Here is a 27,183-nt window from a genome sequence, read left to right as displayed (position 1 = left end):
AAATGCCAAATCTCTCATTGCATCAGTGGTTTAAGCAGCTGTAAGGAAAACTATGTGAAAAGAATTAGAGCTGCCAAGTAGTGTAACATGAACTAACAGTTGATTGTTGATTGTTGATTTTAGGGATAAACAACAACTACATTCGTCATATTAGGACGCCAGCAATATGTCAACTTCTTCAATACAAGCGGCAACCTACAGGTCCCAAATGGGGAAGCTGACGCACCTCTATATACTTGCATTATTTCTAATCACGCGCCAGGCAGCGAGTCACTTATTGCAAGAATAAATCAAATTGTAAAGAAGAAAATAATAGACCTCTATTTAAAATCAAAATATACATCAGACAACATTTTACTGACAAGTTTATGGTTTTAATCCATTCTTTCAAGTGTTCTTTAAAAGCTGTTGTTCAATTTTGAGTACAATCGGAATTCATTGAAATGAAATAAATATGAATAACGTTTAATTCTTGACAGATATTAATATTTTAATTCAATTTTCAGACAAATCAAATATTGATGTGAGGTGTGAACAATGTTTGTTCAATACATTCTGTGGGATATTCCTAAGACATCCATGAGTTAAAACTCTCACAGCAGGAGCTGAAAATGCTGTCAACACAGATTCTAAAATCATAAAAAATACTCAATTAAAAGAAAGAAGAACCCTAGAGTTTTTAGAAACAATTAAATAACTATAGTGTCAACAAGCATCTCCACACAATGATTTAATGATCTGCAATTAGTTTATACTGAAAACTGGAGCAAGTCTAGCTTTGTGTTTCACTTGATCGAAAGAAACCTTCGTCCTGTCTGATTTAAGAGCCACTTCAAGTTAGATGAACAACAGCAGATTTCCTAAACCACAGGGGAGTCTGCAGGTGCTCTGAAGAGCGTTGAGGTGAGTGTTTTAGAGCAGACTCCCTCAGCGCTGCTTCTCAACATCCCACTGCTACTCTCATTGATGTTCTTTGTCTCCACTCCTGGAATTCCCTCAGAGGTTTTCGCAACTTTGCTTTGCTCCATGGTATTTCAGGGAACATTATTAAAGAATAGTTGTTTGTGCTTGGACACTTTTGCTCAGACGTTATTAAGAATATGGGAAACTAAATATGTAAGTGTGAAAGTCCTAAGAGACACATTAGACTGTTTCTCTAGAATCAGCACGATTAGTTTGAAAGTTTTTATTTAAGTTTTCACTGGCTACTCAACTTGCAGTTTCTCCCTAGTAATGCTTTCTCACTCTTGATTCAATAAAGAGAATGAAAATGTGTCAAGTGGCCATGATTCCATTTTTAATAGAGGAAAGCTTCATCATGATTTGCTTTTTATCCTCTATTCAGGTTCTTAGCCACACTACTGCGTTGAAAGATGGCGATGTCAGTCTGTATGTAGGTCTACCATTTTCAGGTTGAACTATCTCAGCTAATATCAAATAGAATGTCATTACCATGAAACATGTATAGAAATTCATGGTCCCTATAGCATAAATCCTACTGACTTTGGTGATCACATGACCTGCTCTCTAGCGCCCTTATGAGGGTGTGATCTATGGTATCGGCCAATATGTTTTAACCCCCTCTTGTAAGATCAAATAACTTTGATAATCTCTTACACTTGGATGGTAAACATGGTAAACGCTGTATCTGCTAAACAGTAGCATGTTAGCATTGCCATTGGGATAATACCAGCATGATTGCACTTGGTACAAGCATGGCTTTCCTTATGAACAGCCTCAAAGACTGTAGACTCTTAACATTGATGACTCATGGCAACAATCCAAAAAGGACACTTTCAATTTCCTTAAAAAACACAGGTCAGCGGCTAACATATTTCCATTAAACATCATTACGTTTACTTCCCACACTCTGCCTACAGCTTCTGCTTAATAGTGAGTGGATCAGTGTCTTGGTTTTTGATTATATGAGAAATTGCGTGCTGAGTGCTTAGAATATTCACACAGACTATGTCGCTTTATTGATAAGGTTTAAAATAAAGATTATTTTTTTGAAAAACACAGGCGCTTGGATTGGTGTGTAGGGGGACAGCAGCTTTAGCGAATATATTAAAAAGCTGTGATGGCTCTACAAGGGCCACAGTATTTAATAAAATACAGTTAATGTCCTAAAAGGCACAAAGATAACAAGTTGGACGTGCTGTCATCTCATTGTCTCAGCAGTTTCTACGCAGAATAGCTGTAACTATACATTGTCTTTTTGAGGAACGTACTTCAATAAGTGTCAGAAGACATTGCTCGAATTGAACAACAGTAACAGTGAACGTCTTTAGCTTGCGTTTGTTGTAAATAATCATTTTTGAATGTCCATCGTTGGTTAAGAAGCACTTCACTGTGCAGAATAGAGGGCAGAGGTGATTGAATGTGACAATGTTATTTTCTGGTCTGGTCTTCCTCGTGTGTAGTCAAGATCTCTGCTAAATCCTAATAAATGCTCACTGACAGAAGAAGATGGATCACCAGAATAGGTGCTTCGGGGTTACAGTTCTTGAGCTACCTCAGCAGCGATGGGGTAATGAATTTACACCACGTTAACCCTCTACTTAATTTCCCGCCTTTATCACTGATTGAATTTGAAAGGATTTTTAACAAGTACTCTGAAGAAAAAAAAGAAAAGAGGGTTCATGTTTTTGTGTCTGTGTGTTTGTTTAGGGATTCACTGCAGCACATTCCCATTGCTTGCACTGCAAACATAATGTGGGCCTTCCGCCTCGGCCACCTGTCCACAGGAAACATTGCCAAGGGGAAAGCAGCCATATTCACCAGGGTTAAGGCAGGAGTGTTAATGTGTATCTGGCCACATTCTGAACATATTGCATTTGAATAATACATTTGGATTGTATTTTAGGGAGAAAGATCTGAATAGAAATTGTATTTTAAAGTGGGAAATCACTATGCTCACTGAATATTATTTAACTGCTTTAACATGTAGGCCATATGCCAGCCAACAAATGTGGATATAGCAACTAACATTATTTATTACCTTTAGTACTGCATCAGTACATCAAGCTAACAATATCAAAAAAATAGTTCTGGTTTCAAAATCATACCTGAGTATGTTCTGCTAAATATATTTAAAGTTCAAAATAGTATTAGTACTTTTTTCTGCAGAGAGCTGGCTGAACCTAACCCTAACCCAGTGGCATTTGAGATCCATTTTATGAAACAGCCAACAAAAATTGGTTCTCTTTGAATGTAGAGAAAAGTCTATAACTAAAACCAACATGACTATGATAGCGTCCAAAGTGTTAAACTGATGAAACTGATGTACCTCTGCGAAAGGGAGCAACAAAATGGATAATAATAATGACTTTGCTAGTTCTAGAGAGGATTGCAGCCCCTAAAGTCAACTTTGTGGTGAAACCCATTTCATTTCCTCCTCTCTTCTTCAGGACGAACCATTTGGCCTATCGGGGGTTTAAGATAAGACAGGGCTAGCTTATCACAGCCAGCGATAACTGAAAAAACGAACGACAGCGGGGATTTGCGAATACTCTTTCTATACCTGTTCTCTTACCCCCCCGCCTTCCCCTAGCTCTCTCTTTTGCACTCCCTCCTTGTGTATTCCTGTTCTCCTACAGAACGTGCTGCAGCTTTGAAATAGTGCTTTAAGGCTGCAAGGCACAACTCAAGAGACACAGTGTTCCATTTGAAGAGGTCATTTATTTGTATGGCATGAAATGAGGTGAAGATTAATAGCTACACTAGATTTATCTGAGCAAGAGATTAGTCAAAGGCTTTGTCTGAATACCACAGCGTCAGCAAAAAGGTCAACGACTACCACATATCCATTTAACATCATTATGTTTACTTCCCACTCTCTGCCTACAGCTGCTGCTTAATATTGTATGAATTAGTTTCTTTGGTTTGTGATTACGTATGAAAGAAATTTAAATCGAGGTGAGTTGAAATCTTCGCCTTCAGCTTTATCTAACTTCTGTGTACACAGGGATTTACATTGTGTATCATTCAAACATCTGGTTGTTTGAGCTTTCCTCATTACTCCTGGTTTAATGTGATATATACCCTTTCAAAAGGCCACACTCCCTCCATCCATCATAAGCAAGCAAGGTTGTTCAAGCCATTCTGATTATCGCAGTCGAGGTTTTACTTTGGAGAGAGAACAAGTGCAACATTTGACTGATAGAACAATGCATTTGTGAATGTTTGTTTTCTTGTCACATTATGTAATCAGACCAAAAACAATGCTAAGTCACGACATCTATCATTTTTATCTTTAGCTGGCTCCTTTATTGGTTTTAATGTGTACCAAGGTTTGTTTTTTTCTTATTTCTAAAACGATTCAGAATGGAGCCCTTCAAATAATGTATGCACCTTTCTAAAAGACAGGTGTGTCTTAGAGGAACATTTCTTCCTTGTTGCTTCCTGTTTCTTTCATCTCATAAGCGTGATTATGTGAGTAAATTGGGGGCAGTGCCAGGCATAAAGTAACACATTGGCAATGTTCATTGAGAGAAATTTCAAAGTAATCACAAATGATGCGTTATAATTACATCTGAGATATCTGCCTGTGACTTCATAAATGTCTCTTTATAAATTCATTGCTATGCAGATTTGTGATGGAGGGAAAGCGTTTGAAAAAGTAAATGCAATCTTGCCCATGGCTTAATATCAGAGTCGTACTTTTAGAACATCAAAGATAGTTATGGTCTTCAAAGAAATGTATGGTCTTCATCAGTGTTTTTCATTTATCAACTTAAAGATGTATTAGTCCTTGCTACAGATGAGGAAACAGGTTATTTCTCTATAGGTGGGTTTTCTCATTTGTTGAGCAACGATTCCCCCTGCTTCATGACTTGAATTAATACTCATCCACTCATTATAAAACTGCCTTTATCTACATGTCATATACTCTTACTGTGATGATGGTAGTTAAACTGTTGATGTATAAAAGGGATCACTTCCTTTGCTTAGAACTGTAGATATTAATGCTTTTAAACATATATATATAAAAAACGTGTAAGGTTGATAAAAATAACAATACATTGTGAACATCAGAAAGGAAAAGGTAATGGGCATAAGGGCATATCGCATAATGTATTGGCAAAATTTGTGGAGAAAATGTGAATTTCAATATAATATTGAAGTGGAGTCTATTTTAATAGTGTCTCTTCTTGGAGGTCATGACATGTCTCTTCTGTATCAGTTGCCCACACTGAATTCTAAAGAGTAATGTTCGTATTATGTGCCGAGACTTCTAATGTACATCTCTTTAAATAGGTATTCCATTAAAGTATATCAACAAAAAAGAATTTGTGAAATAACCCAGAAATTAAATTGAGCTGCAGGTTTAATTGTTTTGCTGCCTGCATGAAAAACATGATCAGCATCCTTTTAACATTCAATATGTGTGTTCTTTAAACAGTATTCATTGTAGATTAGTGACTTTTGTAAATACTCTATGTATGTCTGATTTGACTTAGTGCTTTTCCCTGGAAACATAAGCAAGCAACCTAACAAATGAAATTATAAATTGATTTGGAAACTATATTTGACAAATGTTTTCATACATTTAGGTTGAAGGAGACTGTATCACAATCTTAAACTCCGGCCATTAGTCGTGGAATTGATCTATTTGTTGTTAAAATCAAATTGATAAGTGGAAATAAATGGTGTCACCTTTAAAATGACATCTTCATATTTTATGGCCTTTAAGCCCAACACAGTGACGCAGATCCAGAAGTCCTGAGCTGAATGCTCACTTCTGAGAGCATATGTTATGCACAGCAACAGTTTGGACCTTTTTTGACCTTGTACTGCTTAAGTCATAAGGAGTTTAGCCCACGGTTATTTTTTCCAATTTGTTATGACAGCAGGTTAGCAGTGGTCAGAGTACGAGTTGTAGCTTTGGCTCATTGGGGCAAGTGGAAGCACTTTCATCTAAATGAGTTCATTGAATTTTACTTTGAGAGGCATTGAGTTAGATGACCAGGCAAAACAGCTTTCTGGGTACATGTGCACTTTTTTGTCTGGAAGACCCAACCATATACAAAAGGTTAGGTGCATCTGTTACCAGGAAATACTTAAAAAACAATAGAAAGGGCTTTCAGAGTGTGAATGATTATGAATTTTATCAATTCTGTTCGACAATTGACATGATTGTGGCTCCCTGCCAGTCTGTTGTAGGTACATCAAATATGTGAACTTTTTTCATTGGAAATATTGCATTTTTAGCCATGCTTTTGGCATAGCTCTAGTGATAAGAATGAACACTGACTATGAACTGGGCGACTGTGGCTGTAGTGGGGTTGTCAGTCCGATCCCAGACCCTGCAGTCAACATGTTGATGTATCCTGGGGCAAGATACTTAACCCAGAGTTGCTCCCAGATGGCATGGACAATGGTGAATGTTTGTGAATGGTAGCTTCGTTGAGCAAACCGCACATTGCTCTTTATGAATGGGTTGTCAATAGGTGAACGATGACTTGCTAATGTAAAGTGCTTTGAGGGGACGTTAAGACTTGATATAGCAATATAAAAAATCATCAACTTGATTACTTAGGAATTTGGTACAGACACACATGGTCACTAGAGGATTAAACATACTGACTTTGGTATTCCCGATTTGTACTGCAGTGCCAGCAGACCAAAGTTTTAACTTTTTAACTTTGATCCCTTTTCCTACAAGCATGTTTTGTTTGAGGTGAAGACTGCGGGTTGGATGGCCATGCAATTTGCAACATTAACATTGTTGTCACACTGAGTTGTAATGGTGAATTGTAATCATTTTGTTCATCTTTCAACTTTTTCTCTTGTGCCTTCATACAATTACAATTTGGACATTATTTTGTTAATGACCAGAAATCGACTATACAAATGAGCATTGCATGGAGAGATATTAAGGCTCAGTTTTGCATAGCATCGCAACAAGCATTTCCTGTCAGTACTCAAGAGTTCAGCCTTCATTTGAAAGTAGCTGATTGAGTTTTATCTCTGCTTTTGCTCCTCTGGTGATTAACTTGACACTCATGGGGCTTCTCCAAAGCTTTCCAGTCATTAGTGTCTTAGATCAAAACTAAAATGATAAAATGAGGTACTCTCAGCTATCATTTGTCCCCAATGTATTTTGTGTTCAAATTCCAGCTGCCGTAAATGCAACATAATGAAAATAAACCATTGGTGGTTTTCCATTTAAATGTCTTTGGGCTATCTTGTTCTGAATTCAAACAACAAAGAAAGAGATCAGCTTGTTTTACTCCCGTAAACTTAACTGCTTTGAACTGATATTCAAAAACAATAAGTTACTTTCTTTGACTTGCAAAGCCTTTCAGGTTAAGTAAGCCCTGCACACATTTATCCTCAAAACACAAAGACTACAATGTGTACTGTTGCCAAATGTCAGACAAATCCCATTCAAGTCAGATTTTTAATTCATAGCAAGCTCTCTCTGTTAAGCCAAGTGTGGCAGTGCAAGTCAAGCAGTACACAAAAGTATCTGTGAAGGTCATTTCACATGGAAAGCTTCCAACGAATATCTAAAGTTTTTGGGAGGAGAATTACATTGTATGTAGTCAAAGCACTTTCAAATGCAGCGTCAGTTCAAAGAGCTTTTCACAGGTCAAATGTTGGACACAAAATAAAAAAGAGAATGTTTGCAGGGGTCTAAGATTGAAAATCCATACTATTTGGTTCCTCGTGTTTTGCTGAAGTTCAGCTTACTATCCTGCCGATGCCTTTCTTCTCATAATGTATGTGCCAAGATTGTACATAAAGGGAGAAAATCACAATTGTACATAAAGGGAGATAGGCACACAGAAACCATTGCCTATCTGGTATACAATGCTTTATATAAAATGCATCTCCTTTCCTGCTGCTAGCATTATTATCATCTTAAAGCTGTCATATATGTCATGCAGGCAATTGAATAGGAATGTGTCTAGATATATTATAACCAATGAAACATTATGGATCATACCAGCACATCACTTAAGGTTAAGGTCAGTTGTTAGAAGGACAGAGAATACTTGAAAAGGCAACAAAGGCTGACAGTCTTGTGTTCACTCTGCTTCTCTTTTTATGACATTTTTACTCCCACTTTGTATCTCTCTCATTACGGAAGACATTCTCCATTTAAGCAATGGGGACATTTCTTGTACCAACGTGTACTTTATCCATTCCGATGTATATCTCTGTCATGATGGGCTATTAGGGAAAACATCTGTCAGCTGTGTAGCAGGAACACATTTCTGTCCCAGGTGACAATCATAGTTTAAAATGCCAGGTTTTTTTTTTTTTACTTTTCTGTCTTCACACTAGCTTTCTCTATTTACTCATTCTTCCTTTTTTTTCTCCTTCAATTCGCCCTTGCTTTAGTTCAGGCTGTGTCGGCATGGTAGAGGGATTCCTTACATCACAAAAGCACAGAGTGACATAATGAATTCAATTTGCCTCTCTTTCACCCACACTCTCATTCCACGTCCTGGGTTTGTCTGTCTCTCTCTTCTAACTATTTGTTCTGCTTACAAATTCAGCTTTAGCAAAATAATAGACCTTCATGATGTCATTATAAGAAGATGAATTTGACATGCAGAATCACCTCCTCTGTGTTTGCGCTGCCATAAGGAATATTTTTAATATGACTAGAATTGTTTATTTTTCTAATAAGACACAAACAAATTCTTAAGCTCAAGATGATGTTTTTTAAATTGCTTTTTTAGACAAACAATTTTCACCTTGAATGAGGTTATTATAGTTATTGTGAGGCTGTGTTGGTTTATTCATCACTGAAAGTGTTATTTTGTTACTTGTAAACTTAAAAATGTACATATTATTGCAGTTCTTCAAACCAAACTCTATATTGAACATGTTTTTTTTCCAGGGAGTTTGGGAGATGGAAGGTGAACAATTTGGCAGTGGAAAGGAGAGATTTCTTGGAGTCTTCGTTACCTCTGACTCCTGAATTCATCCGGAACATTCGACTTTTAGGCCGCAGGCCCACCACCCAGATGATCACTGACAACCTGATCAGGAAGTATGGGACTCACTTCCTGTTGTCAGCTACACTCGGAGGTAAACAAAAATCAGTTGCTCTTGATCTAGATGTTTTACAATTTGTACAGATATCCTTTATATCCTCACGATAACTTATCAAACCCTTACACTGACTCCACCAGCAGTGTGTTTTTTCACTGTTCTATCCACTGCTTACTTTTTCATTTCAACCCTTGCTCACAAAAATGCTCACAATTAACAACAACTGGCTATTAAAAATCATACTGATCCTTGGAACAATAGACATTTGATTAGAGTTAGGATAAGACTGAAGCAGCCCTATCATTAAAAGTGTTATTACCATCATTAATGAACAACTACCATTCATTCTGGATGCAATAGTTTCCATCATTGGCAAGATTTATCATCTGTAGCCAGCTTGATAATTAAGAATAATTGTTGGAAACTGTCGTTGGTTGATTTTGAAATGTTTCAACTGATTTGATTGAATATGAGAACCCTTTAAAAAGGATGCAAAGATGATAATCAAAACAGAAGCTTTACAAATAAAAGTTGAGCTGAAGTTCATAGGACTTACGTAAAATCAGAAAGTATTCCAGAATGAGGGAAATTGTGTAATTTTCAGAATGACATCTCTTCCAGATGATAAAGCCTTAGTGGAGTTCCCATTTTGTGTTGATAGAAGATCTTAGAGTTTGCTCACGAAGGCGTTGCATACAGTGTTGGGTGTAATGCGTTACAAAAGTAACAGAGTTACAGTAATGTATTACTTTTTGCTGTAACGCAGTAATATAACGCATTACTTCTGAAATTTGGGTAATATAATACCCGTTACAATTCTCAGTAACGCAGTTACAACACATTTTAACCCGAAATGATGTGTTTTGTTTTTAAGAATTCACAAACATCGCGAGACATTCCGACACCAGAGAAATAATTGTGTCGGTAGAATAGCAACTCAGTAAGCCTGTTTACTATTGGTTAAGAAGGCTGCAGAAACAGATTCACAATGCAGAGCTGCAGGCTCGTAGAAAAGAAAAGAAAAAGACAAGAGTGCACACAGGCCGAAGCAACAGGTTACTTTCTCTGGGTCTGCTGATTGAACCCCGAGAAGTTCAGAGACTCGTGGCAGAGTGTTGAAGATATGCAGCCTCTGTGCTCTGTGGAATCGCCGGCTTTTCGAAAGCTTGTCAGTCAAACCTCATTAACACACCAACGACAAGGTGAGCTAACGTTGCCATAGAGACTCGTTCATATACAGCAGGTTACAGGGCCGTGCAGAGGCTCCACTAACATGTTATTAATGACAAACAGTGACGTCATGTTACCGGTATCACATATTATTCAGCCCACTTAAACGGAGCATGAGTTTAAGTTCTAGCTCCTTTCCTAATGTTCAGCATGTACTGCCAGATAGATAGCTTTAATTAAGGAGCTGCAATAAACAACACTTTAGCATTTAAAGCCCTACTTTTGCGGTATTTTGGTGAAAGTAACTCAAAGTAACGCAAAAGTAGTGTAACACATTACATATCAGAGACAGTAATAATGTAATGTACCGTATTGCTTTAAAAAGACAGTAATAAGTAATATGTACTGTATTACATTTTGAAAGTAACTTACCCATCACTGGTCGCATATACATAGCCTAAAGATGGACTTGTCCAAACTCAAGTCATAGTAACTAGCTTAATAACTCATGACAGACAATGAGGTGACACTAGCAGCATAGATTTTGCTCTTCAGGGATGTTGAAATATATTTTCAACCCTTTGTACAGTGAACCAGCCACAGTCGCCACATTTTAGTTTTCTGTAGCCGGATGAATTGAAAAGCACTGATGGTCCTCTGAGTAAAGAAAAGAAGAACAGACAAAAACTGATTTAAGATGCCAGAGAGGTCGAGCCGAGTCTTGCAAGCCCGATTTGCTTTTACAGAATAACACTTGTCAATTACTTTATACTGAGTTCTGGTTTGGAAAAGGTTGCTGTTGTGAGTGGCTGCACATAATACAACCCTACCAGCTGCCTGAGCCGATGCAGCCACCCCACACCACACACACCACACACACACACAGACACACACACACACAGACACACACACACACACACACACACACACACACACACACACACACACACACACACACACACACACCACACACACATACTGGCTCCCAGCCAGCACTTAGTGGTATGAAGAGAGGAGAATGAGGAGTTTGCCTTGGATTGTTGCCAGAGATATGCCTCTGTGGTTCTGAATGGATAGCCTCTGAGTTCGGAAACATATGGACTTAATAAAATTAATAAATAGATTGTGATATCGAGAGGGTGCCCTTCAGCAGCTGAAGAAGAGAGACAGTGGGCAGAAAAAATGGCCATATAGCATTAACGCTGCCTTATGATGAGGAATATGACGTGCAGTGTGTTGGAAACTCTCTAGCAAAGAGTGTCTGCTGCACCATGGCCCCTAGACTGATTGCTATGATCTACAGCTACTGATACTGGGTGACGTGGCTTATTCTAATTGTGGTCAAGTATCGTAGTGCTTCAGGGGCTCCAGTATGGCTGCTCCAGGTCTCTTAACCACCTGGAATATAGTGTGTGTGTGTGTGTGTTAGATTATACTGGACCAAAGCTGGGCCCAGGTGTTAATATTATGTGGTATTGTAGTTTAATCTTTATACATTAAAAACTTAAAAGGTAAGGTGTCATTAACGGCAAATAAAACATATGCCGACAAAGATAATCAAAGGTCTGACAACGTTGAAATGCTTTTTGATTGACAAGTATTTTGGAGGAAGTGTGGCATATAAATCCTTCAGTAATGAGTGCTTATATCGCCAAATATAGAGACAAATAATTACTAAAACACTTAAAGATGCTCTATTTTTCTTTTGGGGATTTTCCCTTTGCTGTAGTGTGTTAAAGGTTTTCTGCATTTCAATGGTCTGCAAAGGCCTAAATCCCCAAGATGCTTCCAGAGGGAGTTTCTCTCCCACACACTACCCCAACATATCACGGTACTAAATACAAATATGAACCTCTGAACATGAGCATAACAGGGCCTCTTTGAGATTATTAACTCTTTGTTTTTATGTTGGAGAATCACACTTAAGCTATGGAGAAGCAAGCATGAGCAACATATTATGTAACTTTACAAATTGTAAGCTCAATTTTCTGAAATTATACATTTTTTTGTGCAGGAGAAGAGGCCTTAACGATATTTGTGGACAAGAGGAAACTGAGTAAGAAAGCCGAGGTGAGCGATTATTCAGGAAACTCGTCCACTGTGACTCTGGAGGCTCTGCACCAGCTGGCTGCATCCTACTTCATCGACAGGGAGAGCACTCTGCGCAAGCTGCACCACATCCAGATCGCCTCCACTGCCATCAAGGTAATGCCTTGGTATCTCTATCTCTATTGTTGAAGTCTTGGGGCGTCCTAATGCCATTATTAAATAAATCTTCTTTAATCTGCCAAAAGCCAGAAATCAAGTCAACATCATCATACAGGCATTGACAATAAGCTGAGATGGTAAAACGTTTGGAGGCTGAGTGCCTTGGTCGATTACGGTTTCACCTACGTCTTTGACAACTTTTGGTTAAGTTGTCTTCATATTTGTACAAAACTGTTTGCTTATGACTAATTTTGCAAATGATGTTATGTAACTAGTACCTGTAGAAGTGTTCTTTTATTCGAAATCCAGGAGTAGGTTTAAAAGAAAACAAAGTGAAACTCCTCTTTTAAGTTTTAAAAGGAGTATTTAATAAAATTATGCGGCAGTAGGTTTTACAAAAGTTTCACAGCTGTGGGCTGTGGCTCAATAGTTCGGAACACGCTTCCACAGGCCACGTAAGAGTAGAAACTCAAAGCAGTTATCTGTCTGGCGGTCAGCGAACAAAAGAGGTGTATTCTTCAGTTCAATGGTCCTTTCGTGTTGCTATCGCCTTGAGGTAATACCGGACTTCTGGTCATAAAAATAAACCTCTTCAAAATAAGACGAATTTCGGTCTCGTCTTCTCTCATTGGTTGGCAGCGGGGGCTGGATCCTGTTGGCCCCTGTCGTCACATGGGTGTTTCCTGGTCTCTTCTATTGGCTGACATCGTCGGAGGCGGGTCCTCTTATGACATCACCGTCGCTATCTGTTGGCATAGTCATGAAGCTTCCACCTACGATATTCTATTATGCAATTCTTCTGAGGTTTATTAATGATTAAACACGTAATAGTATTATTGCAGCATCAATGAGTGACATGTAGAGGTGGTGTGTTTGTAACTCCACGCGTCATTTTCCCTCTACTCATATATACATTACACTATTAGCTACATGCTATCTGAGGCTAAAAACAACATCCGGTAGCACTACCGGAATTGGACAAATATGGTCCGTCCAGAAACAGTGAATCATCTTTTAACGTTCCGTTTCAATATATTGATTATTTCTTACATACCAAGCCAAACTATTTTTTTTGTTTGTTTTTGTTTGGAAAATCTGGTAACATTCCATTTACTTTATCAACTGGAGACATTAGGCCGACTCAATAATAATGTAATGACAGTGCCTACAGACTTTGAATAAGCAGGGTATCTTATAGTGAAACATTGAGAAATAATGAAGCGCAGTATTATTGTTCAAATTACATTAGAGTTTAATTTACAAAAAACAAAATGCTCTTAAATTAAAGCAGCAGAGATCAATAACAAACATAAGACCTTGTGCTCATGTGCCTTTTTTATCGTTGTTAAAAGTGTCAGACCCAATTTGATTCTGAATATGAAAATCTACAAAATGATTTTGTGTATGATTTCTGATTTTAAGTATTTAAGATGTACTCTCACTGCTAACTAGAGCTGCTTACATGGGAAGCTGCACAGAAGAGCTTCTTATAAAATCCTTCTTTGGAAAGAAAAAAGAGCGAAATTAGCATAGCTGGAAGTGATACGATGTATTGTTATATCCTTAACTGTAACTAGAAAACATGGTACAGTAACTGCACCAAATGTATGGCTTTATCACAGTCAACATGGATATATATGGACATAGTGGCATTAAAGAAAGATTGTAGAAAGATTAGTTGTATTTGTCTTTGGTGATAACATTACAATGCAATACCTAGCAGGTAATACACATTTACTATAAACTTAGATGGAACTTGTAAGCACAATTCTCTGTCAAGGCCAATGGTGCATTCAATGCTCCTAGGATGGGACCATTTCCCAAGTTGGAAAATCATTATTCCAACTATGGCGTGTGATGAACATGAGCTTGAACGCTTATTGGTACATTGAAAACAACATAGAGGCTACAATGAAAATGTCGTCTGCTCACATATTTATTTGCCTTTTCCTTGGCCCACAAAGAGACAACTATTTCAATGTCAGAGTTGAATGTAGGTGTCATTTCCAAAGTAGAAAAAATGACAATAGTGATAAAAATAAAATGGGAGATGACATTTTTTATCAGCCTGCTCATGATGAGATATAATCTTCACCTATCGTGAGCACATAACGTTTTTAGGAAGCTCTGTGATGAGCACATATGGTGAGGGGAAGATAAATTAATCTTGTGAGACACAGCTTGTGACCGGTTTCTGCCTCCGGTTGTCACCTTCAGGCCGCATGGGGTTAATAGCGCTACAGAGCGAAGGATGACTCTCCTTTCATTTCTCGAAACACAGCGGCAGTGGGTTTGTGAAGTTTGGCTTGCTCTGCTGTAGCAGAACATGAATCAGACTTCCTGTACTTATATCAAAGCTCCGTCCTCGCACTACATTGTGTTCAGGGAGGGTCTGATATTTCATTCGCAGCTAAGGTGGGCGCATCAGTGGTGCCGAGGACGATCCTTTTGTCTGTTTCATTTCTTGGGAATTAGGGCTTTTCTTTAGCTACAGAGAGAAAGAGAAGAAGAGAGAGTGTGCTTTCATGCTCCAAAGGCAGTCATCTGGCGTAACTGACAGGTAGGAAGTGGAAAGAGGAGAGATTCACCTCCATCGTTGGTAAATAGGGAGTCAAAGGAGCGATACATTCTTCTTCACTTCTGCATCTTTTCCACAGGACGTTGACCCACCAAGCAGTGGAACAGATACAACTAAGCACTTTTCTGCATGAATTTGTCATCGAACAAGTTTAGGTATGAATAAAAGAGGGCTGGCGAGGCGAAGACCCCCCTGCTGCCTCCACGCAAAAGGAGAAATCGAAGCTTATTCTGGAGGAAAAGCCTGTTGCTATTGGTGTGTGCTGGGGATTGGTTGTGGATATTTAGGCTCCCTTGAAAGATTTTCGGAGCAGGGCTAAGTCTGCCGTCAAGCCGGCTTGTTTGTACAATGAGTAATGAGTCCATTTGTTTGAGAGCGTCAGGGATCAGTTTTGTTACAATTTCGGTATTTGACTGAATCGATGTCAATATCACCATCTGACTGAGACCATGTTTGTCAGTGTGTCTGCACACAGTAATGAACAAGGGTATAGACTTGAATGAGGAAACATTAGTATTGTATTGTGTTCTATACATTGTGGAGAAAAGCATTTGTGTGTTGTTGATCTGACTCAATAACAGTATATAGACAACTACCTTGATAATCTTTCATCCCATTTTTTAAAATGACCTTTTTTTCACGGAATATAAGGACACATATATATTTTTTCATATTAAAGTAGTGTATAACTGCCATAGCAGTACATTTCAGACACATATTTTAGTCAGCTAGACATTTTGAGACCAGTTAAGCTCATTGTTTTGGTTTTAGAGCTGGAGTTAGTATAATTTTGAATCAAAGCAGGTTGTTCCATAATGTTCCCACAATCTGCTAGAAAATGTCAAGACCAGTGATTGTTTGTACGACTGACTCACTAGACAGAGGTTCATGTCCACTCAGCCCTGGAAGTGCTTTAAATATAAAATAATATTTTACTACATGTATAACAACTTTTTAACATGACAATATATCAGGCACTATGTCACTGGACTTTGACAAACAGTCCTTTAATTTGCTGCATATGTTGGATCACATCCTTGTGCAGTCTATGTTGAAGAATAAGCCAGATAAATAATAATAATTTAACACATACATGTTTAATGTGTTATCATTTTGTCAGAGTTTTGCTCTCAATGAATCAGTTGGTAATATACTCCTAGGACTGTAGCACATTTAAGTTCTTATAATGAAATAAAACCAAATATATTCTAAAGAAATGCACAAATCTACCAACAGCTCAAGTATTTGCTTCAATCTCTCAGTCATGTGCCAAGATACAGGTGGCCAATAATGTCCTATTACATATTTTTAATATACCAGAATGTATCTACAGTGAATAGCAGCTGCTATGCAAAACGGAAATTGAATGCTCTGCTCATCAGTCAATGTTTTGCCATATGGCATATCATATGGCATATCAAATAATTCCTTATAAGGATTCAATATTCATGTGGTCTGAAACCCAGGGTTGTTTCTCATTTCCTCACATTCATATCAGCTTTAAAAAAAACCCATGAGGGAAACAAGGGATTTATACTGTGATACTATTATTATTGCTGAAGAATTGTACTCAAATTATCTTCACTTCCTTTTCTCATCCACAGAAGATATGTATTCTTCCTCTCACACACCCCTTTATTCTGGATTAGGGTTTTCATTAAAAAGCCTCTCAGTGTTTACTTCCCTGCAACACAAGCATCATTTGAGTACCCAGGCCCTTCAGCCCTCTATGATTGTGTTACTGATCGACTGACCGTCATTGTCTCACCTCATCCATCCATCATTTTACACCAACTGTCCTCTGACAAGCAGGACCAGGACAAATTGCTGAACAAAATATGGTGTCCTAGAAACACAAAGAAAGAAAAATGAGAATCAGTTAGATGCTCTCCGCCGTGTCAAAGCAAGAAAAAGGAGAGCGTTGAAATAAGATCTTCTCTTGCAAATGAAGTGAAAACGGATGCTTTGCTGGAGCTGCTCTGTGGCAAAAAGGTCAATCGAAACAACTTCAATCATGGACTACACAAAAAAAAGAAAAAGGTGTAGCATTCTCTCAGAATAACAAGTGAAGGAACCCACTCTTTATCCCAGTTTTCTGTTTGATATTCACAAGTACATATTATTATGCAGAAACCACTATGATTCAACAGAACGCCATTACACGGCATCTTCTTCCCATCAAACTTATTTTGAATCTGATATACAATATAGAAATACCACTTTAAAATGAATTGTAATTGAACTATGTCCCAAATAGAAGATTTTACAAATGAGCTTTTGGTTTGTGGTTGCCCAGGTGACGGAGACCCGCACAGGTCCTCTTGGATGCAGTAACTATGACAACCTTGACTCCGTAAGCTCTGTGCTGGTTCAGAGTCCTGAAAATAAAGTCCAGTTGCAAGGTTTGTCTGTTTTTTACCACTTTTTTGTGTAATAAAAGATTATTCTGAAAAATGTATACCTGGGATTACCAACATAACACACAGATTATTAGATTGTGTTTAGTCAATTAGCTCAGGCAGCATTATATTGCCATGACAATGTCGCTTCCCACATTTGACAATTGTAAACCTTGGTTTTACAGGCTTGCAGGTGATCCTCCCTGACTACTTGAGAGAAGGCTTTGTGAAAGCTGCTCTCAGCTACATAGCCTGTAACGGCGAGGGCGAATTCGTATGCAGGGACAATGACTGCTGGTGTCATTGTGACCCCAAGTTCCCAGAGTGCAACTGTCCCTATATGGACATCCAAGCCATGGAGGAGAGCCTGGAGAGGATCACCGAGACATGGGGGATACTCTATAAAGAGTTTGAGGATTCAGGTAAGAAAGGCAAGACCATATTGAATTTTTACTTCAGTTCACGTTGCATGCCTGATCCTAAATGCAGGTGGAAAAACCTTTGGAATACAAATATGAGAGGGACTGATGAGGAATTCCAGGGTTTTATCTGTACCGTTATATCTGAGTAAGCTTCCTATATATATTTTCCTCCCTATTCTGTGATTTATATGTGAACTACCTGATAGTGAATTGTTGTTTCTGGAAAACTTTTTGGATAGAAGGAAGTTAACTGTAGAAACGGAAAATAAAATAAAATAAATGAATTGCTTTTGGCTCAGGTAGTTTCCAATAGGTCTGGAGCAGATTAATCAGCCATAAAACCCACTTATTGCCCGTCCAGCTTTTTATATCACAGGGGGAAACAGAGTTTAGGCAGAAGCTCTTAGTCTAATGTTTGGTTATTATTGCTGTGCTAGGTCGCTCTGCCTTGGTGATTATTACTCGGGTGAAATGAAAATGTCTGTCTTTTTTTCCACTACTTAGCTTTGGCAAAAAAAAGCCCTAAAGTGCAATTACTTTTAAAGTTTATGTTTTAATAGCTGGGTGTAAAGTGAGGGCAGGAGTGTGCCCAGAATACAGACACCCGAAAGTGTTATATATGTGTCCTTCAGCAAGGGATATCACATGCTTCTAGTCGGCAGTTTTTTCAGCAAAGGGACATACCAGAAAGTGGCGGACCATTGAAACAGATGGAGATCTAATAGAGACCCCACTGTAGTATTGTTAATCTTGAACCAAACGACAAAATCGGTGAAAAGAAAAGTTGCCAAGTGTTTTTCAGGGTTGTATGTAGCTCATTGATAGAATATGTGGCATTTGCATTCAGAAAGAATATCATTTACTGGTTATGATGTGCAGTTTAAGGAGCATTAAGGGCAGATAAAGCATAATTTGTTTTAAATAAAAAATAAATATCTGACATAATAAGCCCAATGGCATAATGTAAAAGGAGAAAAGTGCATTAAGGAGGTTTACCTTTAAGGCAATACATAGGACAAACGGTCATGATTGTCACACTTGCAGTAGTATTTCAAATAGCTCCAGTGGCTTTACTGTCATCTAGTGTCGTAATGGTCTTTGTATTGATGACACTTAAATACATGTGAGCCTGTGTCACCACACCACACTTCCCATTAAAATTGTTTCTGCTTTAAAGTGGACACTATATCGTTTTATCATCTCATTCATTATGGAAGCTTTTGGATCCTTTTTTCTTTTTACTGAACATAGTCAAAGTGTTTGAGTTAAAGTTCAAATCACCACCTGCTAGATGGTGTACCAGATTCAAGGTAAAAATCCACATTTCAAGCCCAAATAGAAAAGCCAGCAAAGGTCTGACTGATTTCAAAGGGCTCTTCAAAAGCAGCTCAGAAGTAAAGCATATATTTCCTCAACATCAATGATACATCTGATGCATCCGGTGCATTGTATAGCATCACACAATCAAAAGTGCATTGGTCAAAAACTTCAATTGAGTGTTGAGTTGATGCTTAAAAGGTTGTTAAGCACACCACACTGTATGATCATCATTGACCTGTTAATAATTTATATGAAAGAACAGAAGTTTAAGATGGATATAAACACAGGCCAGTAAAAGAAAAATGGAGGCAACATAGATAGTATATTTTGTGTTAACATGGTACACTATTTGCCAGTTACATCATATCTGTGTGTCAAATTAAAGTACCAATACTCATACTGTTTAATCTGGTACCATTGAATCAGCATTTATACTGTAAACACCTTACGTGCATGATTGGAAGTCAACAATCCTTTTGGAAATAAACATGGCAGCTTTGTATGATGACAAAACAATTATATATCCCCTACTGTAGTGTGTGACTTTTTGGTTGTTACAGATGAATTCAAGGCGTTCTACGCAAGACTTCCACAGAACTATTTCCTGAATGTGTCAGGCATACAACACTTGTGGGCGCTGGACAACTTGTTCCAGTGGCGTTATGAGCAGCTGGAGAACAACATGCGAGTCCTCTCCGGTAGAGCCCAGAGAGTCATCTTCAAGCTCTTCAGTCTCAGTAAAAGATGTCAACGCCAGCCCCAAGTCCGCCTACCGAGAAAACGGTGAGCAATGAAACACTCATCTTATGTGTAATGCAACCATGTATGCCAGATATTATTTTTCAGATTTTGACAAGGCTTTGATGATTTCATATCAACTTCAGTAAACCTAGAGCAGCATAGAATTAATGTATTTTTGTAATGAAATTCATTTTCCTTTCTGTTTGATTTATATACCTACATGTGCTTCTGAAATGATTTGCCTAACGCCACTGAACAACAACTCCTGAAGTTCTTTCTATAGACTAATCAAGGGATGTAGGTGGAAATAACAAAGCTGCCATTGCTGTGGTAGCATAGCCCTTAAATATATGCAAAGGACTTCTTTTTATTCTCTATTTTTGCAAAGAAATATGTAGATTCTGCTCCATGTTGAAAGGCTGTAAAATACAATTATAGCGAACCAGATATCTACTGCTCACAAGCTTTACTTTTTTAATTCTTTATTTGGATGCTGAAATATTCATGGAATCAAGACATCCTTTAATTGGAGTTCATTGGACATGTCCATGACATCCCTCTGAAACCCTATTCTCTGCATTTATTTTGCATATTATAGGATTTATCGAATTCTGTGTTGTTAAGGATTAGTTTAGGTAACCATAAGTAGTTGTTTTAGATGGGAAATACTGCGTCCTGATTTTATACAAATTACTTCCACTTCAACCTCTGCGACTTGTTGAGATGCTATAACAGCACCGCTAACCTACAGCTGCTGACAGAGGACAATCATTTTTCACATTCTGGCAAGGTCAGTAAAATAAATACAAATAGGTATTTTTAGTTAGTAGTTTTAGGTAGTTTTAACAATGCTTGCAAACACATGTTCTGAACTCTCAGACTATTGCTTCAAAAGGAATGAAATTCACATTCACTCAGGCTACCTTTCTTCGTCAGTGAACCAGATTGCTGAAGGCGATGGATCCAACCATTACTGTCAGTTACAGTTCTGTAATGGCAGCGATGTTACAGAGCACAACACATAAATTATCTACTGCTCTATTCAATGTCCAGTCCCTCATTCTGTTTATTTGCTTCTTCTTTGTTTATTCTGTCTCAGTCTCGATCTCTGTTATTCTCGCAGCCGCCACTTTGTCACAACACAGATTAATCTCTGATGTGCGCAGCTGATATTTCCAAACACTTGCCAAGAAAAGAAGTGGGAGCGCCATCGCCCCCACCCAGGCAGTGTTTATCTATGTTATTACCACCATTGCGGCTATAAAGCTTTCCCTTTCTTTTCCCTCTTCACAGATATATCCATACTCAGAAGAAAGAGATTGAGAATGGGGTGTTTGTCATTTTAGCCTAGAAGAGAAACGGAAGCTCTTGAAAAACCCTCAGTCTTTTTTCCAAAATCCTGTTTGAAGCACTTGAGATAGTTGAGAGATATGTGATTGATTTTGCTTCCTGGGGGTTACTTTTCTCTCTGTGCTGACAATTATGAGTGAATAAGCCAGTGGAAGCAGCAGTCAGCTTGGCTTTTATTATGCGGGTAATGATAACACTGCACAGCTCACTCAAACATTTGCCATAAGGCATAACGGTGCATATTGTCTTCATGTAATGATATTACTAATTATGCTTTAATCAGCTTAGAAAATGCCTTTCTTGTGTGTGGGCTTCAAGAAAAGGTGCCGATTTGTTCATGTATGCCAAGTTGTTCAATACTTCACTGTAAGAGCTCTTTCATGTTTTGCTTGACTACTAAGAGAGTGCAATTATGATTTCACAAGACAAAACAAAAAAGAAAACTTGCATAGCTTTTTAATTAACTTGTCAAGGGATTCAGTAGATCAGACCAATTTCATCTGAGCAGTCTTACGCTGTTTCAATTACATGAATTCACACAGAGGAAAAAATGCCAGAAGGCGTAATTATTGCATATCATGACACTGGTCTTTTCTTTTGTAACATTCTTCCTATTGATTTGTCTTGCTTGATTCATTTCTGATTGACTAACTGAATGTTTTGCCTCTGAGAGAAGATGAATATAAGTTAAAAAATGACTGGTATTTGTAAAAAAGTATAATATATTATTTGCAAAAACATATAAAGTGTAGTCCAGCTTGTTCATATGCTATGTGGATCCAAATATATTGGTCTCCCAGTCCTTGACACATATGTCCATTTGGTTTGTGGCTGATTGTGGTGGTTTTTAGACATTGCTGTCTTCCCAGCTTAATGGCAACTGTTTCCTGTTCTAACGTGACGATGCGAAAAGCTAGGTCCATAAAGAATGGTTTGCCTCGTATGGAGTTGACTACCGTTCAAAGAATCTTAAACTTATTCGATATAATTTAGATGAACTGGATAACCATCCGTGAGACATGACCTATAGCCCATCATCAGCAGCATTAATGCTCTTGTGGCTGAATAAGAGCAAATTCCAAAATAGTGAAAGCCAGAAACAACCAGAAAACTGCAGGCTGTTCACAGCCAAATCATTTTTCAATGGATTAAGAATGGCATGATTATTTATTACATGTGGGTGTAATGTTTGGGTTTCTAGACACTTCTGGCCAATAATTGTAATTTACTTCAAGCAAACCCTGCACTCTGTCAAGGAATCCAACTTTTCTTAATTAGAAATTCCAGGGATGTCCCTTTTATATTTCCCTTTATTACATAGCATTTTATTGATAGAAACATGAATTGAGTGCCATTTGAATGAATGGCTGAGTTGTTTAATTCCAAAAAACAGTCACTGTACATTTTAGTGATTTATTTTCCGTATCACTGAAAAGAGACATATACTTGCTAAGACACTGTGATTTACAGCAGCTGTTTGGAGGAAGTGTATGCAAAGGCTGTTTGTACACCAGGGAACTAACAGTTCAGCCACAGTCTCGTCTTGGTGGCAGCTTTGCTCTGCTGAAGCTGTCAGAGGTGAAATTCCTTGTCCACAGGTAGCGTGACGAAAGAAAGAGCCTTTTTCGGATCATTTCCCATGACCGCTTTTTCCATTAGGGGGTTTTGATATTTAAATCAGTGATTCTCTGAATTCAGACTTGTTTCCAATTGCCAAGCACAGAATACAATTTTAATACAGTGGAAGGAAGCCCCAAATGTAATCCAGCAAACATTTTAAGATTAGCATAAAGTTTACCACAATACACCCTCATCAAGGAAAGAGGGTTTTTTTTTTCTGAAAGGAAAGCCAGCGCTATGTACAGTGTGTTCCTTCTCTTCAGCAAGCAAAGAGGACAAGAGGCATAAAGGGATCACAGTCAAGAAAGTGCTACAGACGGGAGTCAAACTCGTGCCACATGGGGGATTTATATGTATGCCTGTGAGTCACTTACCCTGCGGCTGCAGCTGCTTCTAATATTTATGTCTCAAATTGATCAAAACCAATTGCTCTATCTATACTATCAGAGTTTCTGTTCCTTTTCAAACTTTGAGGTTTGTGCTCATATTATTTGCTTGTATAATCTTCACTTTTTAATACAACACAAAACTGGTACTCCACAGGAATGACCTCTATAAGAGTTATTTTTGCAAACCCTTCCATTTTAGGACTATAGGTAGCTGGGACCTTAATTCAAAACTAAGATTTCAACTTATTGGAGCCAATCCTTTCTAAAAGGATTGGAGGTCCTAAATAATCAAAGAAGCCATATTTTATCATGTAGTTAAGGACTGAAAAAGTTATTAATATAAAGCGTATGTAACTTACACTGAAAAAAATAAACATTGTCTTAAATGAAATGTATTATGTCAATCGGTTACACATATTAGGTTAGTTGAAACAGTAGAATTAGGTTGAACCTATTTGTTTAATTTAAACTTAGTATTATTCCTTTCAACTAACCTTATTAAGTAATACATTTATTTAAGTCAATGTTTCCGTTTGCCTGTGTAGATATCTAAAAAAAAATCCACTTATGACCTTACCTTAACCATGCTTACTTGAATCCTCTGGGGCAAGCTGCATGCTTTACATAATGCTGATGATGCTTTCTATTTTTTAATGAGCAAGCTGTCTGCACACCCGACAGGTGTCCTGACCCAATAAAGCAGCAATTTATTAATCCAGCTCAACCTATAAGCCCTGTTCAATAACCACTCCCTTTCTTCCTCTCCCTTTCCCCGTTTTGTCTATGGTGCAGGTCTCAGTCGTACTGGCTGAGTCATTTGCAGTCCCTCCTGTATTGCTCAGAGAACAACCAGCTTGGTGCTTTCTCTGAGGAGCTCCACACCTGCAGCTGCCGATACGAACACAGCCCCTGTCAGCTGCCCCCGCCATGCCCTGTTGGGGAAGGCTCGGCCTGTGCGGCATGTGCACTAGACAACCACACACGCTGTGGGAGCTGCAACCCCGGCTTCGCCCTGACCCAAGGGGCCTGTAGATCTATGGTGGCGGACTCTACGGAGAACTACCTGGGATTTGAGACAGACCTCCAGGATTTGGAGTTGGGCTACCTTCTGCAGAGAGCTGACCGCAGGCTTGAGGTATTTTTCTTCTAGCCTTTTGTTAAATCAAATCAGCATGAGCTGAGCTGTCTTTCACACCAGTATCCTGGGGAGGATATACTCACTGATGTGAGCAACTCAGCATTAAAAGGTCTTGCCCCTCTGGCTACTGAGGAACTTCATTGTTTTCCCATTTTTTAAAACTTTTTAAAACACATTTTAGATGTTCTGTAAATCCATGGCAGCTTGTAGTGCATTTATTAAAAATAGGTTAGCTTTAAGAGCCATTCTTGACTTTGGAATTGGCAGCTTATTGCTTTTTGTTGTTTTCACAATGGAATTGAAGACCACAGGCTAGAAATACTCATGCAAAATGCTCCTCAGTGGTCTAGTGTTTCGACTTTGGTAAGTTGTAACGTTGGAACACGAAAGGTACAAAGCAGATATGTATTTTATTTTTCAGAATATTTGAAAATACGTACTGATATCTCTTTGTGTTTTAACTAAAGTGAATTTTGCAAGTCGGAAGGTGTCAAATAACACTGACATAACATGAATAAAAAAAAAAATACTCACTGCTCGCCGCAAAGTCTGTATGGGGATGTCACTTCTTTTTTTCCCAAAAATATTTTGGAGATATATTCCTTTTAGGACCAAGTATGGTCTGTTATTATAATTGTATATTATCCAAGATATATACTGTTCTTTATACCCACAATATGCCTGTTTCTATTTTAGCCAGTTACTTTTGTTGCATTTTGTACCCTTATGAGACATTGCGAAAAGATACACCATACATAATATATATATATATATATATATATATATCCAATTACGCAATTTTTTTTCATATTGATACATTTAACTTCTGCATGTATTCACTGTGTTGATGAGTGCTATAAGTCTATCCTATCTTCATGTCCATCTCTGATAGGTCCATGCAATCTTCATCAGCAATGACATGCGACTTAACAGCTGGTTTGACCCATCGTGGAGAAAGAGGATGCTGCTGACGCTGAAGAGCAACAAGTACAAATCCAACATGGTCCACATGCTGCTGGGAGTATCCCTCCAGATCTGCCTTACAAAGAACAGTACCCTGGAGCCTGTCCTTACCCTCTATATCAATCCCTTCGGAGGGAGCCACTCAGAGAGCTGGTACATTCCTGTCAATGAGAACAATTTCCCAGACTGGCAGGCCACCAAGTTGGACCTGCCTTTCGAGTGCTATAACTGGACTCTGACCCTGGGCAACAAGTGGAAGACATTCTTTGAAACCATTCATATCTACCTTCGGAGCAGGATAAAGACTAAATCTGGAGTGAATGACAGCCAATATTATGAGCCGTTAGAAGTGACAGATCCTGCTAGAAACCTGGGTTATATGAAGATCAACAGCATCCAGGTCTTTGGCTACAGCATGCACTTTGATCCGGAGGCGATCCGTGACTTGATCTTGCAGCTGGACTACCCGTACACCCAAGGGTCCCAGGACACTGCCATGCTTCAGTTGATGGAAATTCGAGACCGGGTGAACCGGCTGTCTCCTCCTGGTCAACAGAAGTTGGACCTGTTTGCTTGTCTTCTGCGACACCGGCTCAAACTGACTGCAAGCGAAGTTGTTCGCATTCATGCCACCTTACAGGCTTTCAGCTCACGTCTGCCCAACACGATGGATTATGAGACCACCAAGTTGTGCAGTTAACAGATACTTGAGGGATGTCGGGACTGTACACAGCCTCAAGGAGAACTCCTGGACATATGAAGTGCCCGTGGGGTGGAGATGCTTACGGGTGTGTCTATGGATTACCAAAATGTGGGGTAAATCAGGAGAGAACCGACTGTGGACAGCTGAAGATTGTACTCATCTGGTTGTTTTGGTTTCTGTTTTGTGGCAATTTTTTTCAATGCTTTATCATTGAATATGAGGTGGATCACTGAGAAAACGCACAAGAACAAACTCTTTAACACAACAATTCTTCATTACAAATTCAAATACCAATTCATAAAAGTTGAACCATCCTGTTTCAATATGACTCTGCTCATTTCTACTGCAACTACCAGTGCCAAATGAATGGACATTTTATGGTAAAAATGGTACTGTCTGTTTGTTTGTAACTTTTATATGTTCCTTTGCTTTAGTGACAGTGCACTTTCCATGAAGACAAGAATACAGTGGTGTAAGTCAATATTTTGTAGATAAATTGATATTAAAACATCATGTTATAACAAATTACAGCTGTTGGAACATTTTTTATCATTCATTTATCTTGCTTTCTCTACATTCAAAACTGTACTTTGACATGTTAAATTCAGGGTCAATGGATTTCATGAAGTTATTGCTTATACTGTAAGCAGTCTTTAGAAACATCCATCTATAGCTGTCACTCCTCTTGGAAGGGTACACTGATTAGCCTCCATGTTACTGTATTAGTAATAATTAATCAACTGAAACAAAAGCCTACATTTCTGTCAAGCGCCCTTTCAATAGAAACTATTTGTTCTTCCCGTCTTTTAGAAAAAAAAGCCATTGTTTAAGTTAGACATTGCATGTTAGCTAAAGGCAAACTAGTGTATAATTGAAAGCATGCAGTCTGGACAGTATAAGACAATAATTTACAGTACATATGACATCTGCAATACAGTGAAGAGTAGAGGTCAGCTACAACAAATGATTGTTGGGGGCAGGATTGTAGGCAATATTATCACACTTACTGGACCTGTGCAAGAAATGGTAATGTTTGGCAGGATCTCTCTCTCTCTCTCTCTCTCTCTCTCTCTCTCTCTCTCTCTCTCTCTCTCTCTCTCTCTCTCTCTCTCTCTCTCTCTCTCTCTCTCTCTCTCTCTCTCTCTCTCTCTGCAATGTATTCTGCAAGTA

At 38.4% G+C, this 27,183-nt stretch overlaps 1 protein-coding gene across 1 annotated transcript in view; it reads left to right on the top strand.

Moving 5' to 3' along the window:
- Positions 1-26,516, top strand: part of LOC134869800 (BMP/retinoic acid-inducible neural-specific protein 3-like) — a 46,527-nt gene extending 20,011 nt beyond the window's left edge. The window contains exons 3-9 of the mRNA XM_063891709.1: positions 8,858-9,048; positions 12,197-12,387; positions 17,265-17,370; positions 17,553-17,789; positions 19,670-19,892; positions 24,002-24,344; positions 25,240-26,516. Coding sequence (XP_063747779.1) covers positions 8,858-9,048; positions 12,197-12,387; positions 17,265-17,370; positions 17,553-17,789; positions 19,670-19,892; positions 24,002-24,344; positions 25,240-26,010 — 2,062 coding nt within the window. The 3' untranslated portion in view covers positions 26,011-26,516. The remainder of the gene's footprint in view (positions 1-8,857; positions 9,049-12,196; positions 12,388-17,264; positions 17,371-17,552; positions 17,790-19,669; positions 19,893-24,001; positions 24,345-25,239) is intronic.
- The last annotated feature ends 667 nt before the right edge of the window (positions 26,517-27,183 follow it).

This window comes from Eleginops maclovinus, chromosome 9, assembly GCF_036324505.1.
Source record: "Eleginops maclovinus isolate JMC-PN-2008 ecotype Puerto Natales chromosome 9, JC_Emac_rtc_rv5, whole genome shotgun sequence".
Taxonomy (NCBI): Eukaryota; Metazoa; Chordata; class Actinopteri; order Perciformes; family Eleginopidae; genus Eleginops; species Eleginops maclovinus.
This window is presented reverse-complemented; position numbering and strand designations above follow the sequence as displayed.